Consider the following 16988-nt stretch of genomic DNA (forward strand, 5'->3'; position numbering starts at 1 on the left):
TAACTAGTGCATGCTAAGGGGTGGGGGGCAGGAGTCCCTGAAGGGTGGGGAGTTAAACGGAGCTAATTTCAAATCATGCTAGCTCTCTCCAAACGATGTTGGAGTATGGCTAATTGGTTAATTGGCTGAATTGTGTCATAATTCCCCCAGACTGCTGTTGAATAATGACTCAATGTTATATAGTTATAACGTAAGATTCAAACATCACTTTTTTGCGTTGCACACACCCCTTGAATCTAACTGTTAACTTGTATTTCTTTTATTCTACTGCTGCAGCTGCATTCATTGTAAATCTTCAGTTTATATCAACGTATTGGTGTTTCCTGCTATTCAGTGCCCGCTAACATTTTAAAAGGGGTTGGATTTATCCATAATTGTTCCATAAATACTGGACTATATAGGTGTAAAGTAGGCATTATACAAATGTCTCTTAACAAAACTTAGACCGAACTGACTATATTGATTCACTATGTCACTAAATGATTTTGTAGCTTTAGCTGTGTTGGTCCTCTCACTAGTGACATATATGTGAAGTGCTTGAACAGGCTATTTTTGTATCTGAATCTGGTAAATTATTATCACGTCCGCTCATTTGCAATTTGCTCATTTATGGATTTGTGTTTATTTGAGACAAAAAGAGCCTCAACACATATATTGTCAGTACACAGGCAAAACAACTTATTTAAAGTGACTAATTAGAGCTGGGCTTAGATGTTGCTAGTGGAAGCATGTGCATACCTGACATATGTTTGCTTGTTTGAAATAAACATGGATGAACATTTAGCAATATGGTCTGATGGGGTAGAAGTTCTCTAACTTCAGGAAACTTCAGCATGCCTTAAAATCAAAACACAATCAGTAACAGCCCCTCAGAGGTTGTGTTACAATGGTAAATTGTCACTAGACTCTGTATTGACATAAATAACTATGTTCCAGATGAGTTGGATGACTGACCTATTTATGATGATGCTTATGATAGTGTGAAAGATCCAGTATGAATATTCAATTTTCACTTGCCCTTTTTTCTCCTTGAGAGAAAAAGGAGCTTATCCCCCAAAGACCCATCTTCTCCCATTTTTAACTACAAAAAAGGCAATCGGCCCCGTTTCCCAATAAGCCACTTCTCTCGGTTATAGTTGAGCATCAGTATTAGACTATTCACTCTACTGGGTTATCTATCCGCTTTTTCAAATTTCTTAATGAGGCCTATAGACCATTATAGTTGCTTAAACAGAAGACAATGCTTTCTTGAATAACGCTGTAAATGGGAACTGCATTAACAAGCTACAATACGTAAACAAATAAACATGCGACCAATGTACACAGACAGCATCAAAATGTACTTAGGTGGAGGAATTTTAAGGCCCCTTGCAGTTTTTTGTTGGTCATTTATATAATTAAGTCTTCTCTTTACCCTGAGGGGGAGTTAACAAAAAAAACTCCACTCCTCAGAAACGACAGATGAGCGATATCTTTTAGCAGCAGAACGGATCGTAAAATCACTCTGTAAAATAAATAGGTCCACAAGCAAGAAAAAAAAAACGATGAAAAAGTATCCATTGGTTGTAATTGTCATAATTGTACACAGTATTACCCATCTGGTACATTTCCTCATAATGTTGGTCATATATCAAAACCTTAAAACTCCCCTCCGATCTGCCCTCTGTTGTGTTCGAGGCACACACACACACACACACACACACACACACACACACACACACACACACACACACACACACACACACACACACACACACACACACACACACTGTTTTAAATGAAAATATGAAAATTTTGTTCTCTAGGTAGCTGATCTGACAATAAATCATGTCTGTGTAATGAGGAGAGGGATAAATGACATTGTCAGCAATTAATTAGAAATGTACCTTCACTCTGTCTTATCTGTGTCTGTGTGTGTGTGTGTGTCAGAGAGATATGGAGTATAAGTGTAGTTTACATGTATGTACCTTTATCACTTCAATACCTGTTATGAATAAACCTGTCAGAAGTTGATATGATAGTAAAAAAGATCTAAATATATCCAGGAAGAGCTCTCTAGATGTAATGATTGGTCCAAGTCATATTTAGACATCCATGCCACACTAATGCGCTGTAAATATCCGTAATGAAACATGAGGGCTCCTCATAGTGTCAGAGGCCTCTCTTCAGTGTGACCGGGTGTTGTCTGTATGTACAATAATCCTAATCCCCGACCTAATCCTTCCATACTACTGCACCTGCTGTTGCTGCTGCCGCTAATAGCAGTAATAAGACATTGATTCCTGTAACAAGTTGCCGCATCCAGTGCAAACCAAAAATAAAGGCATGGTTAAAATGAAAAGAACTGCCACATTTAACACTAATGAAATACAAAAAACACTCAATATTGAATGGCCTGTACAAACACAAGTGTTTTTCAGTTTGTATGTTACTCTGCTCAAAGATGCAAAGCAAAGAAGGGAATTGCATGAGTTCACTGGACTTTGTGTGCTTATACGATTGATGAAGGTGAAATTTGATGCAGTAAAGCTATAAGGAGATTTTTAGTGGAAAACACTTAATTTTTGTGCACCACTTCATGGTTGAAATGTATTTTGTTATGTGAATATTTTATACGCAGATTTTCATTTTTTCCCTTAACCTTTGGTAAACAAACATTGTGTCATACCTGCAGTAAACCTGCTGCAGGGAGCCAACAATTGAAACCTGTTGTTTTTTTCTCAACTCTCCAACTTTATGGAAACTCTTTTCGCTCCTGAAGTAAGAAGGGATTCCAGGAACAAGACTGCCAGTGCAGCACAATTCTTTGTCCTGCGTTTCACATAGAGCGAGCTATTCTCATGCTGTATATTCTAAACATGCCGGTGGCTTATTTAGAAATTCATATAGGCAAGATGTTAACTCGTACATTGTCGTATTTTTAGTGAGATATGCCGCTTGTTTTCTTTCTGCACGTGGCTTGCTTGTGTTGAGGTTTAGCAATCTGCATTGGTCAGCTCAGCATACTTATATGAAAGTATTCTTATCACACAGATAAACTGGGATTCAAAACCATCATGTCACCACATGGCTACTGCAGCTGAAATTCATTCATCCATAAGTTTCATTATATTATTATTTCATTTATTTTACAATTTCAGAATTAATTGTTTTGAAAAACGTTTGCAATGAGAAAGCATACACAGGAAGTAGAGACATCACATATCAAGTTATGTCTTTGCCTCGTCTACAGAATAGTTTTGTAAGAATCTGCCTCTAGAAATATATAATTATTAGTAATCTTATTTTAATCACATATTCATATGAATGAGAAAAATCTGAATAGAACATCTTCTTTTCATTGTTTTGTGCAATTCATAAATATATACAGTATATACTCTTCTGCTGATGAAGGCCATGTAATATGGTTGAAAGGTCTGAAAAAAGTTGTTAAATAGACTTTGGACCTCATATTGGGATCTTATTTGAGACATCATTTGCAATGTAAGTATGTGAGACATTCCTTCCAATTGAACCAGGAAGTAGCTCAGCAGTGAAATGCACCTTTTGTACCTGACATTTTTGGTACAACCTTTTTAACTTAAACATTCAAAGAGAACAGGAAACGTTCCCTTCTGTAACCTTCTCAATCCACTTGCAGTCACAATGATATCTGTTGCATTAAAATGCCTACTACAGACCCGGGTGTTTTTGGTAGGGTTGAAGTCATCTCTCCGGATCGTTCTCATCCACTCAGCCCTCAGCGGAGTCAACAGGGAATGAATGGAAGCTAATTTCCTTATTGAATTTACTCTGGCACACAACAACATAGCGCTGAATTTTATGACCGGGCGTACCAACCCACACCGGAATACGGAAGTAAAAACCGTTGGAGACTCCTGCACCTAGCCTATATGGTTGAAAGGTCTGAAAAAAGTTGTTAAATAGACTTTGGACCTCATATTGGGATCTTATTTGAGACATCATTTGCAATGTAAGTACACATAAACATTATGACACATCAATGATTTTGACAATTATTCTCAAAAAATATTTAGAAGTTTTACTTTTATAGTTATTCCTGCAGATCTTGTTAGCGTTTTTTTCTGCAGTTATCAAAAAAACATTGAATATTTTTGTTTCCTAAAACGTGTTTTAGCGTTTAGCGCAAACCTAACAGCTCTGCTTTATGAGAGGTCGCTCCATTTGGAGTTCTGGACGATCACTGGTTTGCTCTTTCAATTTTGAAGTTCCATCTCTGGGAGAAAACATTAAAAGATGAAAGGCCTCACTATCTCCACTGGATCAGTGGATCTGCCCAGGGCCTCGCAACAACAGCCACGCTACCCCTACGCTGCCTCCTGTTTTGTGGCATGTCTTATTTACTTATTTATTCGTCCCTCCTCCACCCAAGACTCACTTCTTATCTCACCCATTATAATTAATCCTCATCTAAAAATATCTGCTCTTGCTCGTCAGAGAGGATGTAATCGAGGAGGAGATGGTCTCTCTCCGTCTCTTTCCCTATCACTGACAAAAGCCCAAGCTTTCTGAGAAAGTGCTCCCACTTCAACTTCTACTTCTGATGTAGAAAAATGACAAACACAACCTGTGTTTGTAAAACTGATCTTGATCACACAATGCCATACTTTGTTTCCTACTGAGGCCTGACTGAGATTGCGTGTCTGCTTTAATGTTTGCTGTTGGGGAAAAGGGCTGCTCTGGTTTGTTGACACAGACGCTAACTGTTGAAGTCATATGAATGTAGTAATTTAGCTGAATAGTGCTATTTTACTGGTGGTAGGAGGCGATAAAATGAGTAAAAGGCTTGCAAGCAAAACATGTTATTAGATATAAAGAAAGAAAGACACATTTGAGAAGGGACGGTGTGTTCAGGTAATGTTTAGAAAACAGTCATATTTGAAATGTTGGGGAATAAATGGGGAAATGTGAAAGTCCTAAAAAATAGATAAGGAACAAAATCTCCCCATACATTCTACATCTTATCCTAACTGGTAAATTGTTTGATGGCGAGCCTCAACCACTCTCTTTAAGTTTGATACTGATACTAACACACGACCTGTGAAGCTGCTCTGGTTGGATAATAACTGTCCCCCCTCTGTGTGTGAGTGTGAGTGTGTGTGTGTGTGTGTGTGTGTGTGTGTGTGTGTGTGTGTGTGTGTGTGTGTGTGTGTGTGTGTGTGTGTGTGTGTGTGTGTGTGTGTGTGTGTGTGTGTGTGTGTGTGTGACCTTGTGATTATGCCCCAGTGTGATGCTTTGGCCTGGCTGATTACCTGTCAGCAGGTTTTGTGCATCTGACACACACACACACACACACACACACACACACACACACACACACACACACACACACACACACACACACACACACACACACACACACACAAATCACCACCCAGCAACAGACAATACCCACTGGGCAGGTCAGCACACTGTTACGGGAAGCATATTGCTGTTTAAAAAGAAGGACACACACACACACACACACACACACACACACACACACACACACACACACACACACACACACACACACACACACACACACACACACACACAGACACACAGAAACATAAATGGGCCCATGCCGGGTCTGGAACATAGATTGTCTATTAAGGAGTTTATTAGGAGAACCCAGGGGTCTGGCATTGAGACAGTTTGTGTGCCATTAGAGAGGGATTTTATGTTGTTGTCTGGTGTCCAGTGTGTGTGTTAGCGCACGCACACACACTCACACAAAGACTCAAACAATCGCACACAGACACAAACATTCATCATTCAATGAACTCTCCAACATGGGAGAATTATGCCAGCAGGAGGCATACTTGGAGAAACGACTGATTCTGTCATTTTCCTACTCCACACCTTAAGTGAAAATAATGTTTGTTTTTTTGCAGAGGAGCAGTGATCAAACAGATCCAGTGATTTGTCTCCTTGGACTGCATTTTCTGGGACTGAAAACCAGTTTAAAAAGAGCTCTATGACCCACACGAATACTCGTCTCTCATGATTGATTTCTATTTTGGTCCTCTTCATCTGAAACTTTATATCTCAGCATGTGTGACTTGCTAGTCCCTGCAGTGCTGGAATTGTGATGTGACGAGCTCAAATAATGTTTTTTTTACCTTTTGGAAATAAAAAAACCAACAAGATTTTGGTTGTGTAGCGCATGTATGAATTTATTAACACAGTTCACCACGAATTTTGGCAGTTCGTGGTATGCATAGGATGGCACACACTTTTATCAGTGTAGCAGCAGGGTGGCACACTGTGGTAAGCAGGGCAATGTCATTAACCTATAGCACCTGGAGGAGGCGTCCTCTGCTCTTATCTCATTTAACCTGAGACTTTCTATACTTTTAAGAACCTGTGAGACTTTGTCTCTAGATTCTCATTGATGTCTCCAATGTATTCTACAAACCAGGACACTTGATGATATTTGCAACTGACATCAGTGGCCTATTAAATCACTTGTGTGTCACCCAAGGGAAACATACAGGTAAATAAACAGCTTTATTAACCTGAAGTTTGCATTGTTTTAGAAAGTCCACTCACCTCCAATTGCAGCTGGAGGCTATTCAGTCTGCATTCCATCCACGATCACCTAAACTCTGTGCTTTTTCACTCTGTTTTTAATCTTTTCAACACAAATTGCACTGCATTAAAAACAGTGCCAGGGTTTAGTTAGAACATTTGACAATTGGCTGTCTTGCAGCATTACAAGCGACCCCTTTCACATAAATGTAGTCATGTGATCCATTATCAACATAAAAAAAGTTTGATCAGTGTAGCTTCAAAGAAAGGCCGTTTTCAAACCTTTTGACACCTATGCTGACGAATTCACACAAGAAAGAGAACAAACAGAAAATAACATGAAATAAAAAACACACATGATGAATTCACAGCATCTAAATAATAGCTACACAAATTGTGCACTGAAGAACCAGACTTTTTTTTCTCATATAATCTTTAATATTTTTCGTTGACAGGGTTACAGTGTTAATTCAGAGCTCTTGTCATGGAGCATGAGGTGAAACTGATCTCTGAGGCGACAGCAGGAGGTCCTGCCAAACTTGGTGCCCCTGGAGCTGCCCGGAGGACCTTTAGAAGTCAGGGCCCTCTTTCTTCAGGTTCTTGTAGTCCGTGTTGACGGCCATAAACTGTGTAAGGCAGGAGGAATACATTTAAATCTGTTTTGCTTAAATTAAATCCATCAGTCCTGTCTTTAGGAGAATACATGGGGGTAAAAAAAAGAGGCAGGGGTGAACATTTTTTCCCCTCAAATGCAAATGTAGATGTATGCTCACCCAAACACACTTATATTTACATGATGCTTTCTAGCTCATTTAATTTCCAGATTTCGTCTTGCTGAGCCTTTTTAGGACAATAGTTTGCATATGTAATGGATAATATAAATATTGTGTGACAACAAGCATGTGTTCCGCATACATCACATCCCTCCAACCATGAAAAACAAAAATGTTTTGCGTCTGGCAGTGATTATTTTTTCCCTGTGTATTTTTCTTGATTGGTCTGCCATTAAACCCCTCAGCTCTTCCTCCCCTCTTTTCCACTTCCCCCATCCTCATTACGATCATTGTTTTGGACTTCTGTGGAATTTCGATGCGAGACCTTTGCCTTGCTATCGAGAATTAAACATGCAGTGTCCTGACCTTTTGTCTGCAGCGACTTTCATTCGGCTGTCAAGCAGTGCAGCCTTGAAACGCTCAGAAAAACGCTCTTTTCTTTGAAAAACACATCAGCCAGATCTCCTCTTCTGGGACTTTTGAGTTGGTTGTTTTTCTGCTCTATTTTGGGTCAGCGTTGATAATATTTTCATTAGTTTGTCTGAGACTCTGGCCTTGTTCAAAAGGTAAGGCAAATTATTACCGACCACTTAAAGCTCCCGGTTCCATCTGCCTTAATTTGTTTTTGAAAGACACTTTGTTTTTCCTTTGTTAGAACAGAAAAGAAAGCCAGACGCAGCCTTGTTGATCTGACATTATTTTGCCAATGATGGTTGGTCCAGATCTTTTTTGGAAGGTTGTTTGGCTGTTGATGATGAATGTGAGATTTACAGTGATTTAAGGAAACAATGGCATTCCTGTGTCAGTGTTCTGGCAGACATGAGGGTGTGAGCAAGCGTGTGTGAGGGGAGTAGTTACCTTATACTGGTAGGTTGGGTCAAGCTTGTTCCAGGGCTCTGGGTTGTTCTTCTTGTCCCACAGGCTGCAAATGTGGAACGGTTGGGGGCATGCAGGATAAAAAGAGAAAAGACAGGACATGAGGAGGAGCAGGCATGCATGATGGAGGCAAACATGCAGATCAGATGCAGAGTAAAGGGAAGAAAAACAGGCCGAGATAGAGAGGACAGAGATGACAGAAGGACGGAGACAAAAGGAGATAAATATATAGATGTTGGACGGAGACACAAGTTGGATAAAAAGAGAGGTGATTATGAGATGAGGTGAACTCAGCCCAGTGACTTGGCAGTGCTTCTCTCTTCATTAACCAAAGTCTGGATTTCACAGCTCTCCACTGCGACTGTCCATCCCTCCTCCTCCTCCTCTTCCTCCTCCTCCCTCTCTGGCAGCACATCATGCCACCAAAGCACAAACAAAGGGACCGAGGGACTGATGGTGGAGCGAGCATGTCTCCCCCTCTCTCCCCCCATTACAACAAACACTAGACAGTCTCTGAGAGGGAGGCAGCCACAGACCACAGCACTTATCATCAGCCGGTGATGAGGTCAGGCTTTATGGCTGACCCTCGGAACAAGTGGTTGTCAGTGTGTGTGTTGCCTAAAATAGGACGTGAACAGTGCACATTTACAGTATGTGGGCAGTGACTGAGTTCAGTGCAGATTCTGAGATATGATAGTAGCTCACTGCTAGCTTTGTTTGTTATAAACTTTATTCAATGTATTTAGCCATCCAAAAAGCTTTTGATACTAGGTTTGATACTATGTGCAGGCCTACAGTTAATACAAACCACAACTTAACTGTAGGCGTGCACATGCGTGCACTCAGGTAGTTAACTAAAATTGCACATGGTGCTCCCTCAGCATTGGTTTGATGTTTGCCAAAATCCTTTACAATACTAGTACTAGTATTGATACTAGTATCAAAACAACTTGAGTGCACTCATGTGGAAGGCGTTAGAGTTTGACTTCAGTTTATCAAATCTGAAGTAGTGTACGCTTATTGAATCCAAATATTTAAAAATACCTGATCGAAATCTTATTGTTTCACTTTCAACATCTGTAATTTAGCCAAACCTGTAAATCAAGGGGCGGATTTTTTTTTTTTTTTTTCATTGGCAGGATTTTACTTGTATTCATCTGAGATCAAGACAGAAAAGAAATCAGTACAGAAAGATGTTTTGATTGTTAAATGTCCGTTTCAGCCTAATCTAATCTTTTCGAAAGTCTTCACCAAATTTAAATAATCCTTATCCAAATTGTTCATGTCTGCTGTTCAAGTTGCAAAATCGAAGAGACCAATAGGCAATATATTTTAGGAAATTGAATTGTGGAATAATAAATCTCAAAGATGCAGTTGAAATCAAACAACTTTTTGGGTGGAGGAAGAAGCAGAGTAGAAAATGATATTAGCAGCATAACATGTGAAATTATTTATATATTGGTACTTGCTCTCCACCATGTTTATTTTGTTTGTATGGCCTATGACTCATCCAGATAACCTGATGTGGAGAGGGCAGAGAGGGGTCCTGGCAAGTACGGTTACTACATAATATTGAGTACCGGTCCACTTCGAGCACTAGTGTGTACTTGTAGTTCCGTTAGCTGTTAGCCAAACATACCGTCACAAAACAATAAGTGTGCAAATGGTTTCTTCCCCTCTGTGTCCTTGCCCTCAGAGTAGCAGCTGGGGGCGATGTCCTCACCTGTGTTATCACTTTCGGCCCCTAGCTGCCAGGAGCCGGTTAAGAGCGGTGAGTGAGGAGTAAGCAGACAGTCAGTGGCAGTATAAAACGGGTAATAAAATGTGTTTGGAGAGAGTGTGAGTCACTGCAACCACGAGAGGTCCTTGAGCATTCGGCCATAACTGGGCACCCAAAAATATTATGCAGTTTGCTGCAGCAGAATGCAAGATTAACCGTGGACAAACACAAGGGTGGAGACTCGCTCTGTCAAGGACGCACAGACTCACGGACTGATGGACGAACACACTAACGCACAACCGAAGACGTAACCTCACCCCAGGATTATGCCTGGCTCAGATAATAATGGAAAAAAAATATATATATATTCTCACAGTATCAGAAGCAAGGTAAGGGATTACTACAAAGGCTTCAAGTTTAGACAGACAGCCATCTTACGTGACATGAGGTCCTCTTGCCAGGCGGATCAGATAGAGGGTGGCACCTGTTACGCCCAGAGTCAGGAAGACAAATTGAGGGATTAACTGAGGAGAGGAGAGGAGGAATGCATTAGACCCACAGACCACAGAGACATATGAGGGTAAACAAACATATTCTATCAAGTGGTTGGCTGTGTTATGTACCATGAACATACACTTGTGTGAAATACCACCACACACACACACACACACACACACACACACACACACACACACACACACACACACTGTATATACACACGTACACGGGTAGTTGTTATTCCTGTTTTTCCCCTCCTTGCCCTCCTCCATATGCATGAGGGCCCAGGCCATGTGTGAGGAAGCTCACTGTCAGCCTGGGTTGAACGGGCAAGGACGCGCTGGAAGAGAGAGCTGCTGCATCTCTGTGTGTGTGTGTGTGTGTGTGTGTGTGTGTGTGTGTGTGTGTGTGTGTGTGTGTGTGTGTGTGTGTGTGTGTGTGTGTGTGTGTGTGTGTGTGTGTGTGTGTGTGTGTGTGTGTGTGTGTGCCAGCCTCTCCTCCTCAACACTACACCTGTCAGACTGATCGACAGCATCACACACACACTCACACACACAAATTAAGAGCGAGACATATGCATATATTCGCACACACATGCACAGAAATTAGCCAACACACACACACACACACACACACACACACACACACACAGTCTGAGCACTCAAACACGAATGTGTGCTCACCCACACATACACTTTTATTTGATGTGCTGAGCGGCGATGATGACAGGAATTAAAATAGAAAAGCACATAAGGGGGACAGGGGGATAATGTGGTATGTCAACTTAAACACCTAAAGCTTAGCCGTGTCAATCCTCTCACCGAGCAGCGTCTATTCATCAACGCTACACTGCCATACATTTCCTGTCTACTTTGCTTCATGATTCTCTGTGCACTGTATGAGAGAGAGAGAGGGGGGGATGAGAAAGAGAGCGGGGGAGAGTCACACCACATTCGAAACAGCTGTTCTCAGCCTGCGCAGATCTAGTCAAGCTGTAGAGAGATGACAGTTTGATCAGGTTGAACTGAAGGATGTCTCTTCTCAGCTGCATCTAGACATCTGTTTTCTGTCTGATTGCAATGCCACTCGCCTTGTTGTTGATTAGGAGAATGATAAAACTTTGACTTCGCTACCTTAAAGCAGCAGTAGAGAGACGAGGAAAATATCTCTCCCTCGGTTACATACTTGAACCATTCAGCACTCAACTATTTAACAACTCTGACTCAGAACATGGACCTCCTGTTTCAGACATATACTCAAGTTATCAGATGCCCAAGTGTCGGTATTGTAAAGATTATGAATAGGACGGCAACCAATCAATCTACAGATTATTTTCTCGTCAATCGTTTTATGAATTGTGTCTTTTAAAAGTCAGAAAACAGTCAAATATCACAATTTCTCAGAACCCAAAATTATATCTTCAAATAACTTTTTGTCCAACATTCAATCCATAAAGAATTTCTTTTAATATAAAATAATGTCTTACAGTCTTGGTTATGTACTGTGAAGTGTGCTAACTATAGGTGTATTACTGCCGGAGTGCACTGAATGGGTTTGATGTTAGCCAAATGGTTGGTTCATTGTGAACGTCTCAACTTCCCCAAGTTAACCCTGGAAAAAAAGCTTATCGTGCACACCTCGTTGTCAATGCATACACACAAGCACACAACCATTCAAGCACACACACACACACACACACACACACACACACACACACACACAACGCTGACTGCAGACGCTCGTTTTCGATCACTGAAGTAAACAAAAACAGCCACCCGCTCACAAAAACATAGAAGCAGGTCAGCTTTGATCAGTCACACACACACTCAAACAAAACACACTCAAACAAACACACATACACACATGCACACACACATACACACACAAAGCAAAAAACCAAGACAGGCCTGTGTGTTGGGAGCTGTCCACTCCCTAGTGCTGATATCTTTCTATCATGCCACACAAGTAGGAGTTTCCCGTTTTACCATCGAGCCTGACCGATATAGGAAGTGTTTTATACTCGCTGGGGTTCGATACTGTTGCTGCCCTTATTACTTTTCTGGTGCACTGCCAAACCAACCCTGTCAATCCATGAATTTGGGTCACCCTCTGCATGGCTCTGAGGCTACAGAAAAAAAACAAGCACAGGCAGCTTCTGTGTCTTTTCTTTTTCTTTTTTTATTCATGTTTTTATTATTATAGCAATAAAGTAAATGAACATGCCAATGATGCTAAGTAATCATGTGCAGTCACAGTGCTTGTTTTTAATCAGCTGATCAAATCAGTAATGATTGTTTTAATGTTATGTAACAAATGTATCTAAACTAAAAGGTCCACTTCAAGCTTTTAGAGCTTTCAGCTCCATCTCACGGACTTCACTCAATTAATGGAGCTGGCTAGGTTGTTAATGTGTATTTATGTCAATATATTGACAACGCATACTGATATTCCACTATTATTTTGAATATGACAAATTTGATGCGGGTCATGTAGACAGCTTATTCCATTGCCGATATTATACGGATTTTAGGAGCATTGTTTGGTCGTGTACAGCACATTCTGAATACATGTCTTAATTGGAGTTTTTGCCAAAGTTTGCTACACACTGCCTGTTGCGTGGTTGCGGCCAGCTCTGTGCATTGTACTCAAACCAACAAGCCAGCAGTTTGCAAAGCTGGTGTGGTAATGCATGCCCAAAAGAAAAGCCCACATTTCTGTCCAGAAGGAGAAATGTACCGACTTTTAAACATTATGAAATACTTTTGACAGGAAAGATCACAACACAGACTTTTCAAAAGGGTGGCTGAAGGATTGAAAGAGGGAGGCTGTGTTCACACGGTCAAAATGTATCTTTTCTTTTAGGTATCGTAATTACAAACTGCTGTCAGTGGAGATTGCTTTGTGTGTCCATATTTACTCTATTCATATACTGTACATTTGAACTTTCTAGACATGTGTACAGTATGTTTCTTTTCTAATATAGATGAGTAAAGCTACTCTACCATTCAGTAAAAACATTCCTAATGTCTACAATTTGAAAACCAATACCAAACATCCCAGTAAAGTTATACACAAAAAGTAAACAACGTAACTTTAGTTCGATGATGTCAAATTTTTAGGCCTTGTCAATATGACAAAAATAGCTTGATATTAGTCAAAGAGATAAACACAGATCTCAATAGATACATGAATATGATACAACCTACCCCAGGATGTTTCTTCGCATGTGCAATCATGATCTTAATCATCTTTATGATTCTTCAAAAATAAGAAAATAAATTAAAACAAAACTACATAAAAAGTAAAGCTGAAATCTAATGTCTGACGAATGTATCCATCTGAAGTCCTTATGTAGATTTATACAAAGAGCTGTTTGTTAGCTGAAGTATGAAGTATCTTGGCCAGTGCAGTGAAACCGTTTGCCAATCCCCTCAGCTCTGTCCCTCACCCTCCCTCCCATTGGATAAACGAGAGGGTCAGAGGGGGTCAGAGACAGTTCTAATCCTCATAATCACATCTGTTGAGGACACTGTATGTTCCCACTGAGGCTCATTGAGTTCGCTGTGTCCTAAAGTGTGTTGTTATACAACAGCAAAACAGCAGGTACTTAAAACCAGATTTTTCCTGACACAACAGATACAGGTCGACATTTTCCAAACATTTTCTCCTGGAGATGCAGCAGTGGTGCAACCTGCTCCTATAATGGCTTCATGTCTGGACCTCAAACCCAGAGTGCCGCCATTGTGTTGGTTAATTTCATATTCTATTGTCGTTTCTAGAATGACACCACTGTTTGTTTTATAAAGAGCATCACTCTAAATCTTTAAAATCATCCCATAGCTGCGATTAAACGTTGCTGCTTCATGCAGAGCGTCATGTTCAGCTTAAAGAGGAGAGAAGTAATGACAGCGTCCAACAAGTCCCTCGGGTCGAGACCTTTGTACCTGGCATGATGACGGCAATTGATTAGTCAGCAATGCAGCAACTGCAGACCTTTCAGGTTCCCGAACAGCACTTTGGAACCTAATGTAATTAACACCAATGGCACACTCTGCAAAATGCACAGGTCATTACTTTTCCTTAGTTAAGGTACCTGTTGTGTTCTAACCATTTATCATGCTTAAGTGGGTGAAGCAAAGTGGTTGCATTTCTAGCCACGCTGTCATGGCTCTGAACTGACTGAAATATTGCATTACTATTGGATGGATTGAAGTGCAATTTTGTACATTGACATTTAATGTCCCCAGAGGATGAATCCCAGTGATTCTGGGGATCTCCTGAATTTTCCAAAAGATCAGGTCAATATTTAATATATTCAGTTCATAACATTCCTATCAGCCGTAGCCCTACTTATACTGTGTTTAGCGCTAATTTGCAAATGTTAGCAACTTACACTCTGGTTCACAGGAAAAGGTAGGCAGCTGCCTGGGGCCCCAGCTATAAGGACCCCAGACAGACATAGATTTATCAAGTAAATATAATGAAAAATATTAAACTATGTTACTATTCTAACTCATTGTACCCTGATATAACTTAAAAAAGGCCCCTAAAGCAGGTAAAAAAAATATGCAACTCAGCTTTATACTATTAACTTTGTATTTCTTCTTCGGAGGGTACTATATTTAGCTGACAGAGAAATGTTACTGGTGATGTTGCAGATTCAGATTTCACTCACAAATAAAACAATTCAAATATAATGCATTTAATACAAACAATGCATTTTTTTAGGCCAATGCCAACATTCCCAGTTAGAGAAAGGGTGAAAAGCAAATCAAGACAATGTTTGCCTGGAGACCCCAAATCTATAAATCTGCCCCGAAAAACACTATGTGGTGGTTACTCATGGTCAGAAGCGTCGGTGAAATACACTTGGTGGAGGTATTTCCAAATAGGCGTATTAGTCGCTTGCTTTGACACGATCACTGCAATTAGAAGAGCATGGATTTAATAAGCGGAAATGCACAAAAAAACACCCGGTGAAATGTAGCTGGCTACGGAGAAGAGTTTGATTACAATCAACGTGTTGTTCTTACTTTTTAAAGTCGTCACAAAGTAATTTTAACATATGACCTTGAACGATTTTTTACGAAATCAAACAAAAGCTTCATAAAAAGTAGGCTAATTAAAGAGGTGGAAAACCAAACTGGATGCTGTATTAACTTTAGTCTAAGCCTCATTTAACTGACTAGGTACTAAACACACTGTAATCTCCAGTAGCAGCCTGTTGGTGAATGTTTCAGATTAGCGAGATAGAAAATCCTTCACCCATGAGTAGAGGCTCGGTTTGCACAGTCTGCTTTATATAGGATGTGCACCCATTTCCCAAACTTTTACCTTCTGTTTACTGTATAAAAGTTAAATATCCAATATTTGGAGTGATTTATGCTACGCGCCCTTGATCCCGCAATCTTGTGAGTCACCATGAGTTGTTTTACCTGACGTTTGTCAGTGGAAAGAATGCTATTTTTGTATACCACATGACAAAAGTAATGCCTGCCATTTTTCAACCAGCGGATAAAGAGATTGATGAAGGTTGATGGGGAAGGAAAGGTGTTCAACAAAAGAGAATAGGGAGGAAATGAGATGCATTAAGATGAAAGAGAAGCGAGAAAAAGTCAATACATGCTCGCTCTCACTCATCATTCTCCTCCATTGTTCCCCCTAACAGATTGCAGGCCAAGTGTTTAAACGAAGAGTGAGAGTGCAATATCCAAATCCGTTTCCTACCGGCGTTATAGTTGGGAGGAAGACTCGCTTTAATGATATTTTTGCTGTAAGAATGGCTCAAATAGGATAACCTCTAGCACATTCATATACTTAAATACTGTGACTTGACGTCTTTTCTTTCTTAAATACTTAAATCAGCTGCAATCAATATTTTTCTTTACGCTATATTTATATTCTTTTGTTTTTTAAGATTTACTTTTCTTTAAAATTACTTGCCCAATCAATTCTTTGTAGCTGGTGGGATTTATTTAAAGCTGCACTAATCAATATTTTCATGTTAATGGATCAAATGGCTGTTTAATGTAAAGGGGTAGTCTGTATTGATAAACTGACACAGAATGATCACCTGACTCTACAGGTCCCCTCAGGTTTATGAAGCATTTTAGTGTCTTCCAGCTCATTGTTTTGTCTTGTAGTGCTTGTTCCCTGCAATCATACTCCCTGCCCTCCCCTTTCACCAGACAAAGTTATCAACTAGCTTGTGCAGCATATACCTCTTTTAAAGGAGCCAAACATTTTCTCAGCAGTTGGGGGAGACCAAAACTGAGATAAAAAGAGAGTGGATATTGGCCTTGCATTCATCTGGTGGACAGACACACAATTCCAAATTGATAACAATAATATGTCTGCTTGATGTTTGAATAAGCAACTGTTGCTAACTAGTTGATGTCAATGTTGTGGTCAAGTGGCCAAAAAGACAGTTATTGCAGGTTTAACACATATGGAAATGTACCGGGTCTATTCTCTATTACTCTGTCTGGCTCTCTCCGTCACACAGACATACAAACACTCTTGTGCAAATACACACACACACACTCTGAACTCCTATACATTTTCAACAAGTTTTTCTTTCATTCCTT

At 40.2% G+C, this 16988-nt stretch overlaps 1 protein-coding gene across 1 annotated transcript; it reads right to left on the bottom strand.

Moving 5' to 3' along the window:
• Positions 1-7021: 7021 nt before the first annotated feature.
• On the bottom strand, positions 7022-13649 carry LOC129106331 (cytochrome c oxidase subunit NDUFA4). Its single transcript, XM_054617717.1, has 4 exons — positions 13608-13649; positions 10342-10427; positions 8166-8229; positions 7022-7160 (listed from the first exon to the last, which is right to left on the bottom strand). The coding sequence occupies exons 1-4, from the start codon at positions 13647-13649 to the stop codon at positions 7104-7106; spliced, it is 249 nt and encodes an 82-aa protein (XP_054473692.1). The 3' UTR covers positions 7022-7103.
• Between the last annotated feature and the right edge of the window lie 3339 nt (positions 13650-16988).

Source organism: Anoplopoma fimbria, chromosome 17 (assembly GCF_027596085.1).
Source record: "Anoplopoma fimbria isolate UVic2021 breed Golden Eagle Sablefish chromosome 17, Afim_UVic_2022, whole genome shotgun sequence".
Classification (NCBI taxonomy): Eukaryota; Metazoa; Chordata; class Actinopteri; order Perciformes; family Anoplopomatidae; genus Anoplopoma; species Anoplopoma fimbria.